Source organism: Natrix helvetica (genome assembly GCF_964273705.1).
Source record: "Natrix helvetica genome assembly, chromosome: 1".
NCBI lineage: Eukaryota > Metazoa > Chordata > Lepidosauria > Squamata > Natricidae > Natrix > Natrix helvetica.
The window spans coordinates 208,723,500-208,750,404 of NC_138548.1; the positions used below are offsets into that span (position 1 = coordinate 208,723,500).

Here is a 26,905-nt window from a genome sequence, read left to right on the forward strand (position 1 = left end):
CTGCTGACCCAGAGTACTCCCATAGAAGAGATACAATGACTCACCATCTGAATCTACCCCTTTGTGCTGGGAGTTTCCAAGTGTCAAAACACTTGCACGCAATACAGCTGGGAAGGAGAATGACTCACCGAGAGAGATCTTTTTGGTGCCATAACATTTTGACCGTAATATGGGCTCTGCCTCTTCCTCCTTCCTCCATTCCACTTTCCGATGCCAAAAAAATAAGCCCTCACACTAATTGCAAATAAACCACTTCATTTACTTCATTGGAAGGCTAATCTGGGTAATGGTCGCCACTGACTGAACTGCTTATTGTCCTCTCACATAGACAGCCAGATGGGAGTAGATGGAGAACCGAAGGAGTTCTGAAGATTCGTGTACCAGAATGTTCTCTTACATGAGGTGTGCTGCAAGTCGGCTTTGCTGGAAATGTGAGATACAGATTTGATGAACAAAGAAATATATAAATAAACTCTGTTCAATTAAAAAAAAAACAGAAAAAGGAACATATAGAATAGAACCACAATGAGCTTGCTTTGAAGTTGTTAAGCAGTTCTTACATGTACGAGGTCCAAAGCACATAGCCCAAATGTAGTGTGAAGTATCCAGAGCAGGATGCTGCTATGCCCTTCTGCTGGTTGTAAAGCAGACAGATCTCACACAAACTCAACAGAAATACCAGAGGTGGTCTGCAGACCTTCAGGCTCTCCAATTTTGATTACCTTTGAAAATTTCCCTTGTTTAGCATTCTGGACAAACTATAATTACCACATTCCTGTTGAAGTCTGATTTCTTTCAATCAGGCCCATCCACCACATGTGTTTTAAAATTCTCCTTGTTCTGACCTCCTTATGTTCCCGGGGAGATTGCAGTGACAGTGACATTTAGAATTAGGCATTACTTTTTTTAAAAAAAAACTTGCACAACCTTTAGCACTCTACTCACAAATAAACTCTAGTAGTCCAACGACACGTAAAAGGAGTATACGTAAAATTACAGTCCAAAGCCATTTTTAGCCTTAACACACCAAAATATTTACAAAGAAATCTCACTGTTGCATAAGCAAAACATACAAGTTAGAGGAACTGCCTTATGCAAAGCCGTTGAGGACAAACATGCGAGAAGTGTGGTCCTTTCTCCTTTCTTTTCCTCTGGTTATTTTCTGCATTTTCTCATATACAAGTTGCAAAAAGGGAGGACAATTACCGAAACCCACTCCAGTACAGTATAGCCTAATACTTTTCTCCATTGGATGTGTTATGCTGAGAATTGGGAAGGCTAAAAGTATCCGTGGATGGCAAACCTTTGTTGAATTCTATCCCAACACATTCATGGACAAGCAATGTCTGAATAAATTTCTACAACACTGAAACATGGGTCAGGATTTCAAACTACTTAGCCATTTTTGCAAAATGAGACCCACAATTTCTTATGGCTCTCTATCTCTGTAGAGAGATAGGATTCCACTCGGGACACCAACTCCATCTTGGAATGCCATCACACCTGTTAGCCTTCAAATGTGTTGCATTAAATCTCTTTAATTCTTCAGGTAGCTCAATCTATAGCCATGATAGCTGAGTTTATGAGAATTGAAACCTAATAGAGTTGGAATCCGCAGGTTGGAGAAGTCTAATTTAGCTGAAAGTGAACTCATTCTTCTCCTTTTCTTTCTTTCTCATCTTCTTATTTGCCCAAATCAACACCACTTATTCAGAATATAGAGATATCAACTGTTTTTGAAGAAATTTTTTACAGAAGTACGATCCCCCCCCCTCCCAAAAAAAACCTAGTGGGACTTCAGCATGTTGCATGGTTATAGAATGCTGATGTCAGGACTGGATGGAAAATACAGCAAACCAGGAAGGACGATGATGTATCTAGAAAAAGAAGCTGGCTGCCAACCCAAATTCAAGCATTCTGCATTACAACACTTTATTACAGGATCGCTTTGTTTAACTTAGTGAAGAACTGAACAACTTTCTATAAACTGGAGATTGGTTATTAAACAGATATCCGACTCCAGATGATGTTAGAGTCTGTTTATAATATTGCAGAGTTATTCATAGGTATTACGTTATACCGATTACAGTGTCTTTCTCCATAATCTTTAAACACATAATTCTTGAATCTGAATACTTTAAATATTTTGACATTTACCGTACCTGTATCCTCTGCAGCTTTTAGTGCTGCAGTATATTAGTTTTTTAAAAATTGTAAAGGATATTTTAACAGCTCATTTATGGTATTCATTGCTATTAAATACCTTAAACTGTTCAGTGGAAACTTGGGAGGAGTCGATTACAAGCATTTGCAAGGATTATAATTTTATTACTTATTTTCTAGAGGCCAATCCCTTCACCCATTCTTTACATATGGGGCCAAAGTGTTCAGATTATATGAAACCATTGATTTGGGCGAGTGAGTGGGTAGATATAAAAAAGCAATGTGCTTTTTGAAAATTCCTCTTAAAACTGAGACAGTTTTATACTACTTTTCAAAATTATATACTTTATGTGAAATACTGTTCTTTAAAAAAAGCAAAATGATAGGCAGACAGAGCCTTCTAGACATAACTTGAATAAACTTGGGAAAGCATGGGCATCAATTCTTTGCCCTTCACCCTGAAAACAAGGCAAAACATTTAAGACAAAAAGATTTTCTGAAAGAACATAAACACACACAAAAAGCACAGAATCTTGCAAATGTATAAATATCCAAAGGGATTGTCCTCCTAAAGTTTACACAACATAGCAAATTATCTTCAACTTGTACCTTGTCTTGCTATCCCATTTATAACTACGAGGAAATACTGGACAAAGTTTTGAATGCAAAATTATGGAAGATTTTCCAGTTTGCAAATACACACAAACTAAGACAGCTCATATATAGTATTCATTTTTTTTTCATAATTTCATTTTCTTTCATAGGCAAATACAGTTCACATCTATGATAAAGGTAGGTTTTTGAGTTCTTTTCTTTTTTGCATTGTCCAATTCATAGATTCTGCATTAAATTTCGCTCAGCTTATCTTAAAATTCCAGGTCGCAGATGAAGAAGCTTTTTGTGTGTCTCCCATTATTTGGCAATTAGCAATTTTCTAGAGAATTGCATTTCATAACTTTTAATTTTTATGCCGTTTTGAAATATATAACAGATCTATGACTGCATAATAACATAGATTTAAATGTGAATATATTTGTTTTAATACAATTTGGGAGAAGATATCAACAATCAAGAAGAAAACAATATGCCAATCAAGGAACTAGAAAGTCAGACAAACTAACTAACAGTAAATAATAGTTTAATTAAGGAACTAAAACCTCTCCCATCAACACTGATAGGACTAACCATTAGCATGTAAAATAGAGAAAACCCTACTCCTTTTAGCACTGATGATGTTACTTAGATTGGTAATGAAACATTTGCAAGAGAACAACTAAGATCAAAAAACCCCAACAACTCCACAATTCGACCCTGACCTACAAATGTTCTCTTCTATAGAAGACATCATCTTAAAATAAATTAAAATGTATTTCAGGCAGCTCATGTACCCTGTTTACTCTTCTGAAAGAGTATTGTGACCTGACAATGTCCCAATAAAGACTAAAGGGATCTTTCTACTTTTAATGCAGATGACTAAAAGATTTGCTGATACACGTCAAGTCCCTTATGGCTCTTGTAGAAAGGTTCATATAAAAACAGTATTCTAGTGTTTAATATTTCTTCTGCCCTGCCACTTATCTCCTGAAGTTCGAATTGTTTTCTTTGAGCTAGGACTTTGTAAGACAAGAATTTTACATGTCAAATCAGCAAGTTTCTATCACTGGTTGCTTTCTTAAGCAAAGAGATTGCTTAAGAGTGATAGTGGCCATACTATACACAGTTTAGTGTTTGATACTAGCTTTATGACCACCACAAAAGACAGACACCAGTTTTTCCATTAATCAAGAATCCTAGTTTCTGTATCAGAAAACACACTATAAGAGCCTCAAAGAACTCAGTAGATAGGAATGATTAGCAATCCCACAACAGTATCTAACAACATTTAGCGATGAGAGGGCATCCTTATTTCTTTAACTCCATGCTGTTAACTCCAGCCCTCCCAACCACGAATTACAATTCCATTAGAAGATAAAGAGAGAGAGAGTACATATTGTCGGATGTGAGGATTAACACGGCTTCTTCTCTCTCACTCCCACTGCCTTGTGAACATTGTTAGGTTTTATAGCTGCAAACATGTCCTTGGAATCTGTGGATAAATACCAACTGGAATCTCAGATGACGCTGAATAGGAACTCTTAGTCATTTTTTCCAGTGCTCAGGACCCCGAGTCATTTGCCATTTCCTTCCTTTTCTCAAGACTTGTAAAACCCAGAGCACTTTGTAAAGCAGTTAAAATAAATCATTTATAGATATTCATGTGTAACTCTATTATGCTGCCTCCATGAAGGTCATTACTATTTCATAAAGGCTCTGGTTTTATATTAGGAGGAATTCAGCAGCAAGGTACACTGAAAGACTAAAGGAATAAATGCAGGTCCACAGAGAGCAGGGCTCCCAAGGGGGCGCAAATGAAGAACACGCCAGCGGGCCTTTGCAACATGTGCCCAAAGAAGCAGCACCGAGTCGCTAGCTGGATCTGATGAGGGTAGGATTATGTCATCATGTCTACCCCACAGTCTCCAAAGAAAGGAAAAGCCCACTTTCTTCACTGGGATTTCAGAATTTTTACACAAGCTGCCAAGCATCAATTTGAGACCACAAGAGACAGGACAAAATGTTTTTAAATGGGAGTGAGAAAAATCTCAAGAGCGGCAGGACAGAGAGAAGCAGCTGGCAGCCCATGGACACAGTAAGAGCCTCAGGAGGAATGCTGGGTGACCTCCCAGCTGCTAACCCACTCTCTGCTTCTGGATGCAACTCTGAGACAGGCAAGAGAAGTGCAGGCCCAGGCACAAACCGTTCCCTTTTGGACTTCAGCAAGCTGTCAGCGCGAGGCAAGATCCCGCGCTGGGGCCCAGATTTGCCGTTCAAACTTCTCTTCCGTTAGCACCTTCACATCCCGCTCTCACAATGCAGACAACTGCCCTTTCTTTGGCTTGCCAATGCTGCGCTTCAGAGTATGAGCCTAAATTGTCATCTTGGATGGCAGCCAATGCATTGGCAGCCACACTACTTCTTTCTGGTATCGTAAGGAAGCTGGTCCATCCACCGCACTGAGCTGCAGAGAATGTAATACACAATGATAACCACAGGCCTCACAGAACTGCATATTGAAAACCAGGAACGTGCTCTGGGTGTTTCTCGGTACTCATTCCACAATCCTCCAAAACCATGCATGAGAAGTCCCGCTGATCCTACTTTTGCTGGTCTGGGCATGACAAGAGCCAACAAAAGTCACACTGCTGTCTAGATGGCCAACTCCCTGAAGTTATGCCTTTTTCCCTGGAGCATAAAAAATTCCCTCATCACCACCACTACCCTCTCAAGATTTGTGTGATTTCATCCTCTTATGACTAATGAGCTACAACAACATGCTTCAATTTCTTCACCCTTAAGGGGTTTTTTTTTCTATTCAAAGTCCCAGTCACTCTGAACAGAAACCTGAAATGCTGCTCAGATCAGCTCAGAGGTGTGTGTGTGTGTGTGTGTGTGTGTGCGCGCGCGCGTGTGTGTGTGTGTAATGGAAGAGAAAGAAACAAAGTGATTGGGAGTCAGTTTTTGTGGTTTCATCCTCTGACAGGGAATTCGGCTTGCAGCAAAAGCTTGCTGGAATCCAAAATGGGACTGGCTGTGCTGTTTTCCCACCCCATGCCTTTCTCCACTACACTGTACAGAATTGCAGGCCTCTTTCAGTGTCATTTGGGTGAGATGAGCAGCTGTAGGAAGAAGTGAATGAATGAACAAACGAAAGTATAGACTTAAGTTTGGGAAAAGCTGACAGCTCTGAACTGCAAGCATATGGCAGCGACATACATTCTGGAGGTGGAAAAAATGCATCCTTTTTTTCTTACTTGCCATCAACTCTTCCCTCTGTAGTGAGGAGAATAGAGTTTTCCCCCTTAATTATGCAACATCTTCCACTGCCTCCAAGATACTTAGTACTGTTTATACAAAGCAGGCCTTGAGCAGAGAAACTTGATGTCAAATTAATCTTAAGTAAGCTTCAGAACACAACACCTTCCTTCTGATATTTCTTTGTTGTTTCCCCAGGAACAAAATACCCCATCACCAAGAATACATTTGCTGGCCCATTATAGAAAGTAATTTGATGGGTGTTAGGGTTAAAGATTTTGCTCTTATTTACAAACACACACACAAACGTTGCATTTGTGCTGATAAATAAATAAAGGGAGACTAGTATAGATCTATTTCAAACTATTTAGCTCTCATCAGCTAGCCATACCCTTACTGGGAATTGAATGAGAGCTAAATAGCTTGAAATAGATCTATATTAGTCTCCCTTTATTTATTTATCAGCACAAATGCAACACAAATGTAACAAAGGCAACATAAAAGAATGGCTTTCTGCCTGGATGGCTCCTAGGGTGAGCCGAAAGACAGAAAAGGAAAGCAGTATGCCCCCTCCCATATTTGGGCATACCAGGGTTGTGACACAATACATACATACATACATGCATGTATGCATGTATGTATGTATATATTTTAAAGCAAGCATTGTAAAGCTACCGCTCTATTTCAAGGCAATCCATTTTCACTTCTGAATGTAAAAATGCTAACAAAAGTATTTTTCTTTTCTAAAGATCAAAGATCACAGAGATGATAACACATCGAAGGATACATACTCTCATGCTCACAAACACAAATCATTGTAACTCCAGTGGATCTCTACTCAAGGATCACAGAAAAGCCCCCACCCCTGGTTTCTGGTGTTCTGCTTCCTTCCCCAAAGATGCTCACTTACTGTGCCACAGACTTTCACGTCATGCAGTCGTCCCCATTCATCCTCATAACTGTCGACCATCATAATGCTGTCATCTTCCTCTTCACTGCCCAACTCTGCATGGAGATGGAGCCGGACTTCTTCACCCAGTGAATGCATCCCTACGGCTGGGAAGAGACCTTCTGGCGAGAGTGGCATTATTGTTGAGCCCACCTGTTAAGAGGAGGCAACAGTTCCATAAATTAGATCAGTTTAATCTAGCTGGCTAATCATACCAAAAAGCCATTCTACAGACTGTACAGAATGAAGTGGCAGAATTAGCTGGCAGAGATCTTGGGTTGTACCATTCTGGATTGCAAGTGGAGGGGGAGAAACATAATTTGAATTCTTTCACCCAATTAAAAAAAAAGCTACTGTTTTTTCCCCCCGTTATGGCAAGTTTCTTATACCTAAGTATGCTGTCCAATGAGTGTGAAATTATTTAAAAATGCAAGCTGACTCATTCTTTGTTGGCCCTAACTTGTATAATGCATAATTTTCACACATTCACATTCTCTTTAACTTTGGTAGAACTGTTTCAAGAATGACAAGCAGAAGACCCCTGGATCAAATAAAATCTTAGTCATGAATTTAAGTGGATTGCTTTGGGGAAGTCACTCAATGTATTGGGGTGGAGGTGGGAACATGTTAATCTCTCCTTTATGTTCTATGTTCATTTATGTTCCCAACTTTTTCACTTGGAGTATAAGACAAGGCACATGAAATTCCCAGGCAGCTGTCCCATCAAAACACCAAACCAAACCCACACATCCTTCGGTTTAGCAACTCTGCTGCACTAGGTACCTTCAGCTCAATAGCAATAGTACTTAGACTTACAGTGTGTACCGCTTCACAGTGCTTTACAGCCCTCTCTAAGCAGTTTACAGAATCAGCATATTGCCCCCAACAATTTGAGTCCTCATTTTACCCACCTGGGAAGGATGGAAGGCTGAGTCAGAACTTACCCTTTTCCCATTTTTGGTGAAGAATATCTGTGCTGTCTGGACTTCAAAGGACACTGGCTCAATCCCACAGCCTATCCGATCCCCAGAATTGCATTTTGTCCCAAACTGACGCCCCTTGGCTCGACCATTGTAAAGTCTGGATAAGATAAATCTCAGGTAAAATCTCTGTAAATCTCACAGAGAACTTTAAATGATTGCTGGAGAACAACTAATCAACAGTATGCTAGTGTGATATGATGTTTAATAACAATAGTGCAGTTAGATCCGCTTTGTAATCCTAGAGAAGATGCCTCTAGTTTCACAGATCCACAAATCTATTTAACCTTGTTTTTCACAAGTTGGAATACTACCATCTATTTCAGTTTCTCACACATTCACACACGATAAAACAGAATATAAATATATGAATGAATACACACACCTGACCTTGATACGTCTTATAAGTATTCAGCATTTAACAATTACTCAACAAAGTGAATGAATTAAAAAACCTTTTACTAATATATTAAAATATCATCCCCATTCTCTGCTAAATGCATACAGGTGTCATATATGCACTCTGAAACCATGGATCTTATAGGGGTTCAGAGTTTTCATCCATGTTTAGGTAATCTAGCCAGTTGTTATCAAAGTTGTAAGGCAACATTTAACTGACTCTGGCTTCTTTAATTGAGGTACTGCCTGACTTATACCTTACACCTATCTAGACAAAGCAACATACAACAGATGAGTGTTATATTCTGATCTGCCAAGCTTGTTAACTTACTTGCCATCATCAGCATGATAGGCAACTGAATGCGGTAACCATCCAGGCTGATGGTCCAAACTGTAATACTGAGGCACCAGTCCTACTGCAATGGTCCCACGCACACCACTGTCCACAATTGATACCTAGAACAAATGGAAAGAATGGATACACCAAAATCTTTCACCCGTGCAATTTTTTACAAAGATGACGACTATGTCTTTATAAAATATGAAAAGGAGCCAAGGGCTGATTATATCTGTTGTTTTACCAACTGACTGAACAAAAGCCAAGGACAAATAATATAATGTAAAACATCCATCTTATTTGTCCCACCTAGGCAGAAAAGTAACATTTATAAGAATGAACTGCAAGCCAAAAGGTTCCCAGGACAAGCTTTCCTGACATGAACTCTGTAACTGCTTTAAACAAGGCATTCATCACTCAACCTCCCCATTAAAGTACCCTTTGTTCTTAATCCCTACTTACTTAATCGTTACTAAAAACCTTGTGCAAATGTGCACACCTATATAATTCTGATTTTGCACAGAGTTTCTGGAAAGGATTCCAGACAGCAAGCATATAAATTAATTGAAAAACAATTGAATGCGTTTTTTAAAAAACTTTGAACTCCAGAGAACTCTGCAAATCCCTGTTGAGCAGCATGCTGGTTACAATAAACAAAAAGCCAGACAGAAGGCATCAAGTTGTAGAACGTATGTATAAAGACTAAAACTATATATATTTTGATTAGCTTTTTTCCACATTATTTAGAAGCACCTCCCCTGCACCTCTTTGCTCATGAGGATCTACAAAGCAGGCTTCTAAATACCAGAGATGGATCCACAATACAATATAGTGCTCTTGTTTTCATGACAGTAGCCAATTGCTCTGTTATATAAGAAGTTCAATATTCATGCCCAATGGCTTATTATTTCCTTCCAACTTTCTTACTCAGCAAAAATATCTTTCTGATTCTTCCATGAAACTTTTTCCCTGATGACTTCCAACTATACTAGGGTTATATCTCATAGCATTCCCAATCGTCACACTTAGTTGGGGATTCCAGGAGCGTATTCCTGACATACCTGGGGTGGGGGTGGGGGTTGTCTCAGGTTACAAAAGCCTACCTTCAATACTGACTTATAGCTAGGGAAAGCTGGAGAAAAGCTTCCTGAAACAGTAGCCGTTTACATAAAAATTAATTGTCCAAGGGAAGATTCATAAAATGGTTGAGCTTTACAGCTCACCTGGTCCAAGGTTGCACAACCATTTTGGGTCAAGAGCTATTGAGTGACAGGTGACAGGATGTATCCCCAAATGTTAATAGAAAGGGGGGGGCACGTTTTCTATTATATTCTACTAAATTTAATTTAGCTAAATGAACTACATGTAGCTCAAAGATTTGCTCCTTTATATTTAGTACTGTTTCTCTTCCATCTCATTAAAAGAAAATTTACCCACAATCAAAGGAGACTATTCTACAGTCAAATATCTCCCCTTGTTGGAAAATCTTTTAAAATTAATCAATGTTTAGCAAAACTCTGCCTCCGTACAACTAGTATCAAATCGTTCTACACTTGTTCTGGGAAGTAATAAAAAGAGAAGGAAGGACAGTATGTCAGAGAGGGTCGCTAAGAAGAGTAATGTTGAAAGTGATTTCCCAGATGGTGAGCTAAACCGGTTACCTCAAAATAATTGTTGTCTTTGGTCAGCGGGCGAGGAGCAACGTAACAACCAACTTCTCCAGAGTTCCCATGGTAACTGCAGGAAAGATACAAGGTCCGGTTCTCCAATACTCAAGCCAAAATATGTGACGTTACAAAAGAACAAAAGGAAAAACAAGAATGGATGTCTGATGCCAGGGAAGATGCAAAAGCTAGGCTATAGATCTTCATGACTAAAATTCTGCTCATCCCTAAAAATATTCATATTTAACTGGCCAGAAGCATCTTCAAGAGAAAACAAATAACATTCTAGCCTAGGGATGTTTAGTTTCCCCTCAATATTTGGTTTCCGAGGTTTCTGTGCTTAATAGCAACAAGTGGAATTAATCACTTGCAAAGTCATTTCAGACAGATAATGGGAACCAGAGTTCCCCAATCCTTAAAAAAAAAAAGATTTGCAGCTTTCTAGATAACAGCTTGGGATCAAAAGTATACTGGGATTAAAAAGTCTCTTTTCGAGGGAGATGAGCAGTTCAGAAATGTGAAAAATAAGCAAAATAAATATATCTTGTGTCATACTCATATGCCAATACAAGCACTAAGACTCCCAGTAGAATTTAATTATCCAAAGAATGGCAAGAAACATAGCATCATTAAGCATTATATCATCCTTGCAAAAGATGGGATAAAATACACATCCCTCCCCAATTAATGTTGCTGTTGTAAGATAACTGGAAACAAGATATCACAAAAACTAACTAGAAAAGGAGGCTGCAAAGGTTGCTAACTCAAGATGTAAAACTACAGAATTCACATTGTTCAAACACATACACACACAATATGTATGTACAGAATGCAAAAACCCAGCAAACAAATGCAAAATTAAAACATGAAATACTTATTATAATTTGAAATGCTTATCTTCTTTTATTAGGAAAAAAACCCTTATAGGCATTAATTTATCAGCCTTTAAGTTAATTATGGTCACATTATGGAATGGGATCAGCTGCTCTGACTAGTCTCTATAGTTGTCTAAGCAGCATTTTAGGAAGTCGGAAGAATGATTGGGCCCAAGGTTACCCAGCTGGCTTGGAGCTTAATACATGACTAGAACTCATGGTCTCCCTATTTCTAGCCCAAGGCGTTAATCACTACACCAAAGTAGTTCTCATTAAGGTGACTAGAGTTAAACATACTTTGGAGATTAGCCAAACTATTAAAGAAATGCAAAATGAGATGCATTTTCAAAGGCAACTCCATATTTTGGTCAGGAGACTGAAATATTCTGAAATCCTTGTTTTAGGTAATGCTATTCAAGTGGCTAAAATAATTTTTGATGGAATGTCACTATAAAACATTGTCTTTAATTGCTCATATTTATTCAATGGATTTGTTCTTCCACAGTCATTTAAAAAAACTGTAAACATTAAACCTTCTTTTCAGACAAAGTAGAAATCCTAAATGTGCTTGAGTAGTAGAAAATATGTACCCTTCCTATGCTGAGCACTCTCTGCTCTTCGTTTAAATATGTGATAGACGTCCCCCATTCAAGTTTCTTTCAACATTAAAAAATGACACACTACCTTAATGTGTCTCCATCAACAAGGATGTGTTTGAACCTCTCTTGGTAACGAATGGCTCGCACCTCTCGAATCTCCCGGATCCTCCTCCTCCAATTTAAAAATCTGTAGTGCAGGTTTAAATCATCCATTATAGCTGTAACGATCTACCTGTGGGAAATGAGTATGTTTAAACATCTGAAGAAATGGCACAACACATTCCAGAATCCAGAGATTCTAGCCAAGATGTTGTAAAACGTGGCTTTATTTTGGTCAACTCCAATATTCCCAAACCTTCACTTAGATGCTTTAGGCCAGCAGCCCCCAACCTTTCAGGCACCGGTTCCATGGAGAGGTTTTTTCCAGAGACCAGAGGGAGTGTGGTTTCACATGCTGCCTGCATCCTACGGATGGGGTTTCGCTTGTTTGTATGACCCTGTTTATGGCATGCCATGGACTGGTGTCGTTCCACAGACCGGATGTCGGGGATCCCTGCTTTAGGCTGCAACCTTGAGAAGCTCTGATCGCTCACAGTGGAGGTTATGGCTATCTAAGATATCTGAGAATCACAAGGATTTCAACCTAATGTTATTGGTGGTAATATCAAGCTTGTATATACCATATTTTTCGGAGTATAAGATGCTCCAAAGTATAAGACGCACGTAGCTTTTGGGGAGGAAAACAAGGGAAAAATAAGTTCCTCTCCCTCCCAGCAATTTGCCTCCTTGCAACAAACAGCAAATAATACAGACAATATCCACTATTTGTAGTGTACATTTCAGACTATACTTGTACAGATGCTGTTAAAATTGATGTGTTTTCTGGAAGTATAGTTATTTTCTGCTATTTAAAAGAAGATACAATAGCACTGGGCCTCTTCAGATCAAGCATTTATTTTAAAAAGCTTCTTCATTTTGTTAAGCTGTGTAGAATAATAATACAGCAGCCTTTCAAAAGTAAGTCTAATAATTTGAACATTCTATAGGCATTTATAGTTATTGACTTACCTCCTTGCAGCAAACAGCCTGATTAGCACAAGAAATAAAAATCTGCCTCTGCCTCCCAGCAATTTACCTCATGGAGCAAACAGCAAGTTTCACTTTCAATTTCTCCCGCAGGGATTGCTATAGCCCAATTGTTCTCAACCTTACCAATGCCGCGACCCTTTAATACAGTTCCTCATGTTATGGTGACCCCCAACCATAAAATTATTTTTGTTGCTACTTTGTAACTATAATTTTACTACTGTTATGAATCATAATGTAAATATCTGATATGCAGGATGTATTTTCATTATTACAAATTGAACATAATTAAAGCGTAGTGATTAATCTGCCAATCTTGGTTTGGGAGATCAGCCAGGCTGCGATTTTCCAGGATAAAACAACCTCCCTGCCTGCCTGCCTCCTCTTTCTCTTTCCTTCCATTCCTCCCTTCCTTTTCTTCTTTCTTTCTTTTGAATCGTTACAACCAGGCGTGGGAGTGCGTAGCGGTTAATTCGTGAGAGCAATCTATTTAACACAGATTAAGAAGTTGCCCTTTAAATGGGATTTTAAACAGAGGCTTAAGCTACATCAAACTGTGCTTCCGTCCTGAGTGGAATTCCTCAGGACGGAAGGAATGGGTGGGCGGGGCCTGTCCTCCCGTCCGCCTCTCCTGCCAGCCCTTCCCGGGGGCCAAAAAGCCTCCGAGCTCAGTTTAGCTCGCAGGACAGGACCGGCGGCGGGGGCGGCAAAGCCAGCATCCAGGCCCAAGGTGGCTTGAATCCCGGGATGTGCCTGCCTGGGCGAGAGCCCATCCCGCTGGCTGAAGCGGGGGCCTGACTGCCCTGCCAGTCTCCTGCTCTCCGGACGCCTTCGAGCCCCTGTGCAGGCGGCTGGATTGAAGCGGCACCACTGACCATGCTCGCTTCGGACGTCCGTTGGAGCCAAGGCTGTTCTGCCACCTGTCTCTCTCCCCTTTAAGCGCCTCGGCCTTTCCCTGGCATGGAGACCAGGCGGGGTGGTGTCTGAGTTGCGCCCGGAGCCGGGAGGAGGCTGCTTTGCCACCCGGTGCTCTTCATGCATCTGCCACTTCAGGACGCGCTCCTGAGCATGGGCGACGCCAGTAGAGGTGGATGATCTTAGGAGACCCCTGTGAAAGGGTCGTTCGACCTCCAGGTTGAGAACTGCTGCTATAGTCTATTCCAGCCTCCGCAAGCCCGTTTTCTGCAAGGAAGTAAATTGCTGGGAGGCAGAGGACAGAGGATTGGGGCTGGTGCTTGGGTGGGGCTACATTCAGTGTATAAGACGCACCCAAATTTTCACCCTCTTTTAGGGAGGAAAAAGGTGCGTCTTATACTCCAAAATATACAGTAATCAAAAATAAATTCAATACCCATTAATCTATGAGAATTCTCAATTAGTTATAAATTAATAGATTTTGATTCTACGATCCCAATTCAGCCTCCAATATCTCATGAAATCACTGACAATATCAATCTGATCAATTTATCAGCACTATAAATACCAAGTTCTGTAATGTTAATGCTGTTTTAGAAAGCATGTATAATTTGCACATTTTTAATGTATTTTTAGTTATACCAGTTTTGGGATCAATTACTTCTCAAAATCTTGCCACTTGTATAATTTGCTTGTGTTTGCCATCAAGATTGCCCCCATTTCAGCATTTCATTTTATATTAACTCAGTGAAATGTGGATATCTGTTATTATACACTCAAGACCAATAGAACGATGCTTAAAAATAGACACGCGAACAAGATAGAATTCTCTGGGAAATAAACCAATGCCATGGAAAACCATGAATTTTATTTTAATTTTCCTGGTCCACATTAGCATTTCATCTAACAGACCAAACATTATCTCAGAATATTTTATAACTTGGCCAATCCAGAGTCAACTTTTTCCATAGTGCTGGCTCCATGCCTGTACCACCTACATTTGAAATGTTATCTGTCACATTTTGTTTGGGTTCTGTGCAGCTGTCAAGACCTATCTACTCCCAGCTATAACACTACTTAAACCTGGGCATGAAAGCTCTTGAAAGTTAGGAAGTGAAAAATTTGGGGTGGGGGTGGGGAGGAGAAAGGGCTGCAATAGGCAAAAATAAGCCCATCTGGCAGGTCAAAATCAGACACCCAGAAACTTTTCAGATTTTGCGGGGCATTTTCTTTTCTTTTAAAATGTGGCAAGTCTAAGAGTGCTACAATTCTTTTCAACATCAAATGGCAGGAAATTGCACTTCCAGTTTTCAGAAAGCAGCTGAAACATGGCAGCTTGTTAGGATGGCTCTACAAAAATGGGCCGGGGAGCCATGTGGCCTTCATCCACCCTAGAAGTAGAAATCTATTTCCTCTTATAGAAATAAGTTGTCCCATCTAATTCAATATTGTTGACAGCTGACTAATGGCTGGCAATGTTTCCTACAAGAATTATTCCAATCTTATCTGGACTAAACTTATTCTACATACTGTACAAAGTCTACCAACACTATCCAATTATACTTTCCCTTCCTGCACAGACTGCTTTTTTCCTAGGATCACCAAATTCTTCTCTATGGGCTTGGCTAGCTGAGATGTTAGGCGCTGCAGTAGAGCACAACTGGAAGCCATCTAAAACAGTTCTGTAAAAATCCAGTTGACCGCTAGTTTGCTGTCCTCCAGATCTTTGCAACCAATATCTGGTAGTCCTATATTTGAAGCATAATTTATTGTCCTTGAGTTGGTTTATCAACAGCAGCCAAGATTCTCTCACTATTGAACAATAAAATGAAGTTAAAATGACAAGGAAGAAACTTTTAATTAGTGTTGCTTAATACCTTAGCAGAATTGGAATAACTTGTGAATGACTAGAAATGGACGATACGGACTGTGGACTAGATAATGGGATAATAAATGCTTGTAAAGGAATTTAGCTTTCATTCCACATTCCCCTAATTGTGCCAGATCTGCTCCATAAGTCAAGATCAGCAGAATAAATGAATAATGTGCAAGAAGCAAAGAACATACAGGAAAGCACCTTTCCACAGTCCTGTGATACAAGAGTACTAGCACAGCTATGGTATGTCACAATTAACTTCACTAAGGTAAAGGTTCCCCTCGCACATATGTGCTAGTCGTTTCCGACTCCAGGGGGCGGTGCTCATCTCCGTTTCAAAGCCGAAGAGCCAGCGCTGTCCGAAGATGTCTCCGTGGTCACATGGCTGGCATGACTAAATGTCCAAGGCGCACAGAACGCTGTCACCTTCCCACCAAAGGTGGTTCCTATTTTTCTCCTTGCGTTTTTATATGCTTTCGAACTGCTAGGTTGGCAGAAACTGGGAAAAGTAACAGGAGCTCACTCCGTTACACGGTGCTAGGGATTCGAACTGCCGACCTTTCTGATTGACAAGCTCAGCATCTTAGCCAGAGCCACTTTAACTTCACTAAACACCCCCTTTTTTTGAGGGGGGCTACAAAGCTCACCAAATAAGCCTTAGGGTGGGACGGTATTTCTTCATCAAATTTATCACCTGCTATGAAACTAAAATGTCACCTGAAATTCCCTGGGAGGAAGGGGGAAAAAAGAGAAGAAATGAAATCAATTCAACACATCCCTTACATCCTATTTTTCCCCACTCATTCTCATCCCGGGGAGGAAGTGCTCCGTTGCTGCCCCCGGAGCGCCAAGGTTTAAGCACCGATTTCGTAAAGATAGCCAGGAAAACAGTGCCTCTGAGAACATGCAGAAGGTCTGCTCCGATCAGGAAATAACAGTCTGGGGTTTCCAGGGCGGAAAAGGACCCGTGTTCAGCCCGCACCCCACCCCCGCCTCCTTTGCACCATTTTATTTGGCCTATTAGAAAAGAGTCAGAAACCACCCCCACCGGCCATCGCTTCCCCAAGCCGTCCGGCGTTCAAACCCAGAGGAAACCGTGACCCTCACCCTTCACAGCCAGCCTCTCACGCCCTCGGCGACATCCTGGAGCCGCGAAGAGCTGCTGCTCCACGCCCCTGCGCCAGACGCCTCCCCGGGGACCCCGCTCTCCCTGCTGCCCCGAACCGCCGCTCCGGTGCCCAAGGCGGCCCTTACCCCGAGAGGCCCTGGCTCTCCCTCCATCAGCCCCGCCCTCCGCAGCCTCGCTCTCCCGCCGCTATGAACTCAAGCCCCGCTTCCCGGCGAGCTCGACTGCCACCCTGGTCACATCCGGGCTTTCCCCAGCTTTCCCCGCCTTTTTTTTCTTCGTCCCGCCCTATTCCCCCCTCCCCCCGCCACGCTCGCTCCGCCAACCTCCAAAGCTGTGAGGTCGCCGCGCCAATGAGAAGGCCGAAGTGGCGCAACGTCTCGCCTCCCCGGAACTCGCGAGGGAAGTTAGTGAATGGGGAGGCGAGGGAAAGTGCGCGGAAGGTATGAATGGGGAGCGAGTGACGGCGTTCGGATGGGGGCGGGGCGGGGCAGGGGGTTCGGACGGGCAAGGTCGCCTGTGTGACGTAAGGGAAGGGCGGGGGTAGCGGTGGCCGGATGGTTGCCCAGTGGCAACGGGGCGGAGTGGGTGTAGGTGTGCATCCAGCTCGGTCCTTGTAGGTGTGTTACTGTTGGTCCCAACAACGGCCATTGGCTGGGGGAAAGATTAAAAATCTGGCACAGGTTACTACAGGTAGTCCTCGATTTACAGCAGTTCACTTAGTGACCGTTCGAAAGTGGTGGGATTCAAAAATTTTACTGCCGGTTTTGTGGGTGTGGCTTAGTGGGCGTGGCAGGGAAAGGATACTGTAAAATCCCCATTTCCCTCCCAATCAGCTGGAACTCAGGAGGCATATGCTGTATTCAGTGTATAAGACCCAGATTTTTAGCCTCTTTTTTGAGAGAAAAGGTGGCGTCTTATACTCAAAAAATACGGTAAATACTTTTCATTCAAAGCTGTTGGCTGCAGCAATTATGATCTCTAGCTACAATTGGGGAGATCTACATTGTAATCCAGCCTCCTCAGGGAAGCTCATAGGATAACTTTGGCTAGTCAGTCTACTTCACAGTATGGTAGTTGTAGGGGGAAATACAGGTAGTCCTCGACTTACAACCATTCATTTAGTGACCAAAGTTACAACGGCACTGAAAAAAGTGACTTAAGACCATTTTTCACACAACCGGTGCAACATCCCCATGGTCACGTGATCAAAATGTAGACGCTTGGCAATTGACTCACATTTATGACTGTTGTAGTGTCCCAAGGTCATGTGATCACCTTTTGCAACCTTCTGACAAGCAAAAGCAATGGTGAAGCCAGATTCATTTAACAACCATGTTACTAATTTAACAACTGCAATGATTCACTAAACAACTGTGGCAAGGAAGGCCATAAAATGGAGCAAAATTCACTTAACAAATGTCTCACTTAGCAACAAAAATTTTGGACTCAGTTGTGGTTGTAAGTCAAGGAATATCTGTAAGAGGAAGGAGTACCTGGAATCTCTGTTTCAAAAGGAGGGTTATCAATATAATAACTTAATAACACAGCATGGCCAGTTAGATCCAATAAAAGCCAAGGGGTTAATTCCATTTATTCTTTCCTCACTTACATTAGTTATGTTAGCTCAGTTGCTCAGTTACCTTAACATCCAGTGCAATAAAAAAAAGAGGCCAGAAGCTTAAATGAAATTAAGAGTCTTAAGAAAACCTGATTTAAGAAATGTATAGTGCTAATTTCCCCCTAGAAGGATTTTGGGATCTGTGCAGGTAAAGAAGACAAACAGGATTTCTTGAAAAAAAGTACATAGTCAACACTTTCACAAATTACAATATTCTGAATTCTTATGCATGGCAGATAGGAATATCAGCCTTGTGCAAATTTCCACAACTGTTATTCCAGTGTTGAGTTTTAGAATGAATCTCCGCTCAAAGCTGGAACTTTTTTTAATGGCAGAGATGAAAGGGTTTGGTGGGGTCAGCTAGAAACCAGCATCTTAAAGGGATTAAATAGTGCTGCCATTTTATAATGAAGCCATGCTGGGTTTTAATGTAGAACAAACTGTGTTAACTAGTTATTACTTTCCACAACCTAGAATAGTTGTTTGATAAATTCTGCAGCTCAAAAGACTGGCTGCTTTTAATATTAAAAATGGGGGGAGAGGGTAAACATCATTATTGCCTTGCAACTTGAAAAGGCAAAAAAAGCCACTACAATTTCCCATCTAAATTCGTCTCTAATATTTCTCTCTTCTTGTTCTTTCTTGCCATTCTCTTTCCACCACCACTACTTTTTGATAAGGAAAGCATTGTTACACCCTCCTGAGAAATAAGTTTCATTTCCTACTCATCCTCCGTCTTTCCTGCTGTTCCAACCCTTCCTCCTGCATCTTGATGTAATGTTGCTGCTTTTGCTATTCTTACAAAGAACTTTTTTGCCTTCTGCAGCATTGCAGTGGGGTTTTCATGCCAACTGTTTTGGAGTGGAACTAAGAAAAAAAATTCCTGCATTGTCGAGTTGTCCCCGGACAGCCTGCAGCAATTCGAATGGGCCCTGGACTTTGAGCATCAGATTGAAATTTAAGGACTAGGAGGACATCTCCTATATGACCTTAAAAACTGAGGCACAGAGGAGGAAGTTAGTCAAATTCTACCTGTATGGGGGAAGGAAGGTAATCAGGCCTGCTCAGGAGATTTCAGTCTGCTTTATATTTTCTCCTACTGACTGAATTTGTATCTGCTCATGGGAAAATATGCCTTTAGCTATTTGACCAGGCAAGTAGTTATAATATCCTGGGAATTTACTGCACGATGGACAGCACTAAGATTTGGATGTCGTTAAAGAGTAACATATCAGTGATGGCGAACCTTTTTGACACTGAGTGCCCAAACCGGAATGTGTGTGCATGTGTGCACACCAGAGCGCCAGAAACCCGAAGACCAGCTGGCCGCGCACACATGCCTGTTTTTTTGCTGTTTTCAGGTCATTTTTCAGGCCGTTTTAAACCATTTTTGGGCCGTTTTCAGACCATTTGGGGGCTGTTTCTGGCCCCAAACCGGCCTGAAAAAAGCCCCCAAAGCAGCCTGAAAACGGCCCCAAAACAGCATCTCATTTCCGGTGCCTGCGCACACCAGAAACCAGAAGAGCAGCTGGCGATGGGGCATGTGCCCACAGAGAGGACTCTGCCTGCCACCTCTGGCACATGTGCCATAGGTTTGCCATCACAGTCATAGATATTTTAAAAAATCATAGGTACCTGCATGTTATATGGGAAGGAAGCGCTGAAATAAAATTCAGATATCTTACTAATTAGGGTATGTTTGTTAAGTTGTGATATGTTTAATTATGATATGTCAACTGGCTAGGTCCATGCAACATACTAAGCTAAACAAACCACATTATAGTTTAACCCGTTATATAAATCCAGCCAAAAAAGGAGCAGCACCTTTTGTGGAAGCTATGGAGACTTTATCATACACATACTTAGAAAAACACACAAAGTGTTTTGTGTGTTGAGGGGCAGCTGCTTTAGTGTAAGTTGGGAAGTGGGAAATGAAAGTTGTGACATTCTGTTAAATTACGTAATAATTTTCTTTTTTGGTATGGAACAATTAATCCTGTTTTCAAGAGGATTGGTGGAAATCCAGACATCGGCTCGCTTGGTGGTTTAGCCAAGGCAGCTGGCCAGGCAGAGTGAGGTTCTGCAGCTTCTCATTAGCTGCGCATAGGCCACTAGTGCTCTTTCTGCTATTGAAAATAAACCAAGGGGGAGGAAATTAGAAGGCGGTCAAGATCGCACACTGAGCTGCATCAAACCAAACTGGGTTAGGGCTTACCGCATGCAGGAATGTATAAGGAGCCCAGTCCTGCTATTAACAGTAATGCTTAGTTGCTGGCAGGTTGGGCACTGACCTTTAAAAAAATTCAGCACTCCTGTTAAGGAGAGGTACACAACTTTTCTCTGGATGCAATCCAGAGGTGAAATCCAGCAGGTTCTGGAGAACTGGTAATAGAAATTTTGAGTAGTTTGGAGAACCGGCAAATGCCACCTCTGGCTGGCCCCAGAGTGGGGAAGGAATAGAGATTTTGCAGTATCCTTCCCCTGCCATGCCCACCAAGCCACAACCACAGAACCGGTAGTAAAAAAAATTGAATTTCACCACTGGTGCAACCACCAGGCGCTAAAAAGCAGCCGTCGAAGTCAAAATGGGATTAAAAAGGAGAAAAGTATTTAATTTATTGGGGGATAATTCTATGAACTAAGTTACTTTAACTTAAACGAAAGGAAGTTTTCTTCTAGCCCTCTCCGCTTCTTTGTCCTTGCCCAATTCTCTACTTGGGATGCCACCAGTATATCACATAAAGGCAGTGGTTGGATTCAGCTGGTTTGCACCGGTTCAAGTGAACCAGCTGTTAAATTACGCACCCACATACCTCGCAATCAAAGTGGATGCTGGGCGCTGCGCTGCAATGGAGAAACGGGCAACAGAGCGCCAACGCAAGGAAAGGAGAAGGTTGCTTTCCCTCTTCTTCCTGCTCCTCCTCCTCCTCCTTCCCATGTTCCCTTTTCTCCATTGCAGCACAGCGCCCAGATCCACTTTGATAGTGGTGTGTGTGTGTTAATTTAACCACTGGTTTGCCTAGGGTCAGATTGGCTATCACGGGAGGCTCATCTCGCATAAGCGGAGGAGCTGGAGGACAGGGATGGGCCACGCCTCCCACACCAGCCAACCTGACCGCGGGCGAACCGGTTGTTAAATTACTTGAATCCCACCACTGCGCAAAGGCTAAATGTTATGGGTGGCCTGAAAAACCTTGCATGCTCCTTGAAACTCAACTTCCTTTCAACACTTCCTAGAGATTTGTTGGGAGAGGGAAGGAATGACGAATGCAGAAAGAGAAGCACGGGTTGGATTTATACACTGTAACTAACCCATGGTTTATATAATCATGTGTTTGGTTTGTTGAATAAACTACAATAGCCTGACATTAGTCTAGCCACTGTAGTCCTAAGAATCTGTTCCACGCACGGGGGGAAAAAATAGGCTAAATTTGTACAATATTCTAGGCTACACTCTAGAAGGCAAATCTGTGGTTCACCAGCTCACAAAGTGCTCATCCCCAGTCAGTCCAGATGATTCACTGAACTGTAAACTGAACTACATGGACTGGATTTTCACAGAACACTCGATTAAAAAGTGTCGTGTTGGCAACTTAGTTAATGGGGGTATATAAATCCGGCAAGTGGATTTGCATGTTTGGGGAAGAGGGAAATCTTAAAATGCTGCAGGACTAAAATTGCAAAGGGCTCCTGGTTGCCTACTTCCACCCAGAGCTTAGAAACTGGAGGAACGCCATCTGGCAGCCAAAGCCAGAAAAATGCACTGTGGTCTAGGCAACAGCCCTTGTCCAGGTGTGTAAATTGGTCATCATTAGTCAATAACCATGTCAGAGTTTGCTAACTGAACCTTTTCCAACAGCCCAGTGGAAGACCTGGGACCAATGGAAGTCAGGACTTGCAACAAGATAATGGAGCGAATCTCATCTCTGTATTTGCAATAATTATTCTTACTTCCTTAAAGTTCAAAGAGCGCAGTAATACGCTATTGATATTGTAAGTTTGGCAGGGGTGAACTGGAGACAGAGCAGTGGGTAAGAAGGCATTAGAGTTATGCTCTAAATTTTTATACTGTGTTTCTCTGAAAATAAAATCCGGTCTTATTTTCTTTTGGGCTCTAAAATAAGGACTAGGGCTTATTTTTGAGGAAACACAAAAATAAGATATTAGAAAATCTGATATTAGAAAATCAGTTGTTTGTGGAAGAAGAAAATAATGTAATAAAGATTTATCTTCAGTAGGGCAATTTTTAAGTTTCAGAATGTACAAAAGTCAGAAAAATGAGAACCAAATGAAATGGTATTAAACTTACTTGTTTCAAGCATTGTGCTAGGATACACATTATTCCAGTAAATGTTAAGTTAAGCTACAATTGGCTGCATTCACACATTGCATTAAGCCATAAACTCTGGTTTACCAGCCCTAATAATTTAGCATCGAATAAGGATCCAGACAGAAAGTCAGATTCCAGGAAGGGGTTGTCTACGTGGCTATTTTTATTCAACCTTTTTATAAGGAAATTGCTTTGAGTAAAAAAACAGCTGTATAGCCAGTTAGATTCTACTTAATATTATTTTTTCATGCTGATTTTGGCAAAACTGGATTAACAACAAACTCTTGACAAAGCTGGGGTTTTTTTGGGGGGGGGATTCTGGTGTCTATTTTACTTTTTCTAGATAGGTTTTAATTACTGGTTTGTTTATTTATTTCTTTTATATATTTTTAATTTGGAAGCTGACCATCTCACTCACAGAGCGACTCAGTTTCCTTGTACTTTATGCTTTCTGTAATCAGTTCTGATGGAGAAATGGTGCTTTTTTGCTATTTGAGAAATGAAGGAAGAACCCATTAAAATATGCCAGCAAGTAAAACCGTATCTCCATCTTCATGGAAATCACAGGTAATTATTCTTCTGCCTATCTCAACAAACAATAAAATAAAATGCTGTTGCAGAATGGAAGGGTGTAATTAAAGAGACAAGGGTCCTCAAAAGTTTCTCTAGCATCTCACTGGTGTACCTGAGGACAGGCTACGTCCTTCGGAAGACATATAATAATAGTATGTTGTTGTTAGTTGCAAAGTCGTGTCTGACCTATCGCAACCCCATGGACAACGTTCCTTCAGGCCTTCCTGTCCTCTACCATTCTCTGGAGTCCATTTAAGCTCACGCCTAATGCTTCGGTGACTCCAGCCAGCCACCTCATTCTCTGTCGTCCCCTTCTTCTTTTGCCCTTAATATTTCCCAGCATTAGGCTCTTCTCCAGTGAGTCCTTTCTTCTCATTAGGTGGCCAAAGTATTTGAGTTTCATCTTCAGGAACTGGCCTTCTAAAGAGCAGTCAGGTTGAATTCCTCTAGGACTGACTGATTTGACCACCTTGCAGTCCAAGGGACTCGCAGGAGTTTTCTCCAGCACCATAGTTCAAAGGCCTCAATTCTTTGGCGCTCAGCCTTTCTTTGGTCCAAATTTCATAGCCATACATTGCAAGTGGGAAAACCATAGCCTTGACTATACACACTTTTGTTGGCAGGGTGATGTCTCTGCTTTTTAATATGCTGTGCCATAGCTAATTTGCCATGGCTTTCCTCCCCAGGAGCACACATCTTTTAATTTTAATAGTATATAATTTAATATTTTAATAGTATATAATAGACATATAATAAATAGTATTTCAAACAGTTATAGAATTGAAGTCTCAAACCACAAGAGAAAACCACTGATGTCTAGGCATTCTATTAAAAAAAGAAACGAGGCTGGCAATTTTAGCAAAAAGGTCCACAATGGTAGCAACGTATATCAGGTAACATGGGGCAGGCAGGAGAGGAACTTTTAATAAAGATGGCACTCAGTTTATAGATGCCAGCAATTGATTTCAAACACTTTGGTAACGGCAGCCAAGAAGAGTTCAGTAATGGAATTAAAACAGTGCATTAAGGCTGACCTCATCAATCTGTCAGATTTGGTTATAAGTTTCAAGTATGCTCTAAGTGAAAATAACGTCCCTGGTTTTAACTCAAGCATACTTTAGTTTTTCTTAAACAAAAAGCAGTAACTCCGTCAAGCAACTCGGAATTCGAGTTTTCAGGAATGCCAGGCACCCGTCCCAGAGATTTTAAAAAAAAAACACCAAAACTGCTTGGAGGATACCTTTTTTTTCTCCTCAGATCAGAGTCTAATTATCTTCTGAAGCAATCCAGGTCCATGAATGTTCCAGCAGTCAAAGAAGCTGTTCAGGGTGCGTATGGGTAGAGTTCCAGATGAGCCTCAAGGAGGACCTGGCCCAGTGGTGAAATTAATTTTTTTTTACTACCGGTTCTGTGGGCGTGGCTTGGTGAGTGTGGTGTGGCTTGGTGGGCGTGGCAGGGGAAAGATATTGCAAAAAACCCATTTCCTCCCGACCAGCTGGGACTCAGGAGGCAGAGAATAGATGAGGGCGGGGCCAGCCAGAGGTGGCATTTGCCGGTTCTCCGAACTACTCAAAATTTCCGCTACCGGTTCACCAGAACCTATCAGAACCTGCTGAATTTCACCCCAGACCTGGCCTATTCTGTGATGGGAGTCCCACCTCTCCACTGTCGTTCTTCTTGAAATCTTGCAATTTTTTTTCATGCTAGCCAAACGGGCTTGTAATTGCAGGAAGGGTGGAGTGGGTTGATATTGTATCATTCCTGAAAAAAACACATCTTGTTCTCTCTGAGGGTCAGGGAGCAATTCTTCTGAATCCCAGGAGCTGGCCTATTTTTCACGGCACAAGGACGATCAAGTGCCAGGAATCAGGAGCATAGATTCCTCTGGAATGCTGCCGATGGGAGCGTAGAAGGGCTTTTGCAAAAGGTCCGCTCTAAGGCTATAAAAGGGCATGTGCACTGAGTATGTTTTGGTGATCTCTTTCTGTAAGAGCAATAGCAGGCAGGGAGAGAGCTCCTTCCAGGCTGCCTTTCAAGAGGGGCAGCCATGTTTCTCCAAGGCTACAGAGGCAGATTCCCGGTAGTACCTTTAAAGACGAGCCTTTTGATTGCTGGGTTTCTGAATCTGCATTGTGCAAATCCAGCCAGTGATTCAGTGACTGAGTGAGTGATTCAGTAAGCTGTAGTTCAGGACAATGTGTGAACGTAGATGATGTGCTGTAAGAGTGAAGGTACAGACAAAAAGTCCACCCTTGCTCATGGGAGTCCACATGACAGCTGGGGGGGGGGGAAAAGATCACCTGGAGTTCCTGCAGAAAAGCAGGATATGAAATAAACAAATAAAGCTCTTGGGGACGGCAGCACTTCATCTGAAGCAGAGAGTATTTTAGGTCGTACTGTGTACCCCGAGAGGGAAGAGTAATGGGGAGGGGAAGAACAGAACGAACAAATTGTACCTTGATTCATGCATGGCATTAGGCCAATATGGTTCATTGCACAAGCCAGAATTGGCTGAGTTTCCACAGCCTGCTAGGCCAAGAGCAAACTAGCCACACTGTGGTCCAGCATTACTTGTGGCCCAGCTTGTGATCTTCTAAGGATTGCTATAAAGGCTCATAAGTCTTAATCAAGGTGGCCCAATTCATTCAAGAACACGTTGTTCAATGTTACGCAAGAGGCATCTCTTGGGAGAGCCACAGTTTGCTCCCTTTTGCGGGACCACAAGGCTAGAACCAGCTAGCAAAACTGTCTCTACGGAGTCAACACGGTATTTTCCAACCGTGGCATGTTTAAAATGGATGGACTTCATCTTCCAGGCTGCCCCAGTCAGCATGGGAATGAAAAGTCCACACTCCTTAACATTGCCAAGATTGTGAAACACTGGAACAGATAACTGAACATGGCGCTTCGAGACAAAAGTCAACTCGGAACCCCTCAAGGGCTGGGTTCAAAAGACATGCCAGTTATAAACCAAGCAAGGCACATTCAGTATGTTCTGTGACTCATCCAGAAACAAGCTAGTCCCGTGATGGCGAAACTATGGCACACGTGCCGGAAGTGGCACGCAGAGCCATCTCTTTGGGCACGCCAGCCGTCACCTGCGGCTCTTCCGGGTTCCAGCATGCACGTGCAGGCCTGCCAGCTGGTCATCACATGCATGGGAGCACCAGAAACTGGAAAAGCAGCTCCCTGGCGCGCATGCACACGCCAGAAACCAGAAGCTCAGCTTCCTGGTGCGCGCATGTACACCGGGGAGCTGCTCTTCCAGTTTCCAGTGCTCTCGTGTGTGTGTGCGCGCGCCAGGGAGCTGCTCTTCCGGTTTCTGGTGCTCCCCCGCCTGTGTGCGTGCGCTCCAATTATATGCACTCGATGCTGAAAAGGTTTGCCAAAACTAGTCATTTCTGAGCCAACCGCAGGATCTGTGCCTTGATCTGCAGCATTTGTGTCTTCACAAGGCTTCATCCAGTGATTTCGGAGAAGCCAGAAATCTTTGCCAATGGCACAACCCAATGGCACAACCCAATGTGTGTGTGTGTGTGCGCGCATGTATATGTGTATAT

The 26,905-nt window shown here is 42.0% G+C and overlaps 1 protein-coding gene across 4 annotated transcripts in view; it reads right to left on the minus strand.

Annotated features, from left to right (window-relative positions):
* The window catches only part of SPRYD3 (SPRY domain containing 3), a 64,622-nt gene that overhangs the window by 34,553 nt on the left and 3,164 nt on the right, over positions 1 to 26,905 (minus strand). The window contains exons 1-6 of one of the 4 annotated variants that reach the window (XM_081934426.1): positions 17,148 to 17,273; positions 11,904 to 12,050; positions 10,342 to 10,417; positions 8,675 to 8,799; positions 7,909 to 8,044; positions 6,926 to 7,117 (exon numbers count right to left, since the gene is read on the minus strand). In XM_081934426.1, coding sequence (XP_081790552.1) covers positions 6,926 to 7,117; positions 7,909 to 8,044; positions 8,675 to 8,799; positions 10,342 to 10,417; positions 11,904 to 12,031 — 657 coding nt within the window. In that variant the 5' untranslated portion in view covers positions 12,032 to 12,050; positions 17,148 to 17,273. The other 3 variants (XM_081934424.1, XM_081934425.1, XM_081934427.1) reach the window with 3 other exon arrangements.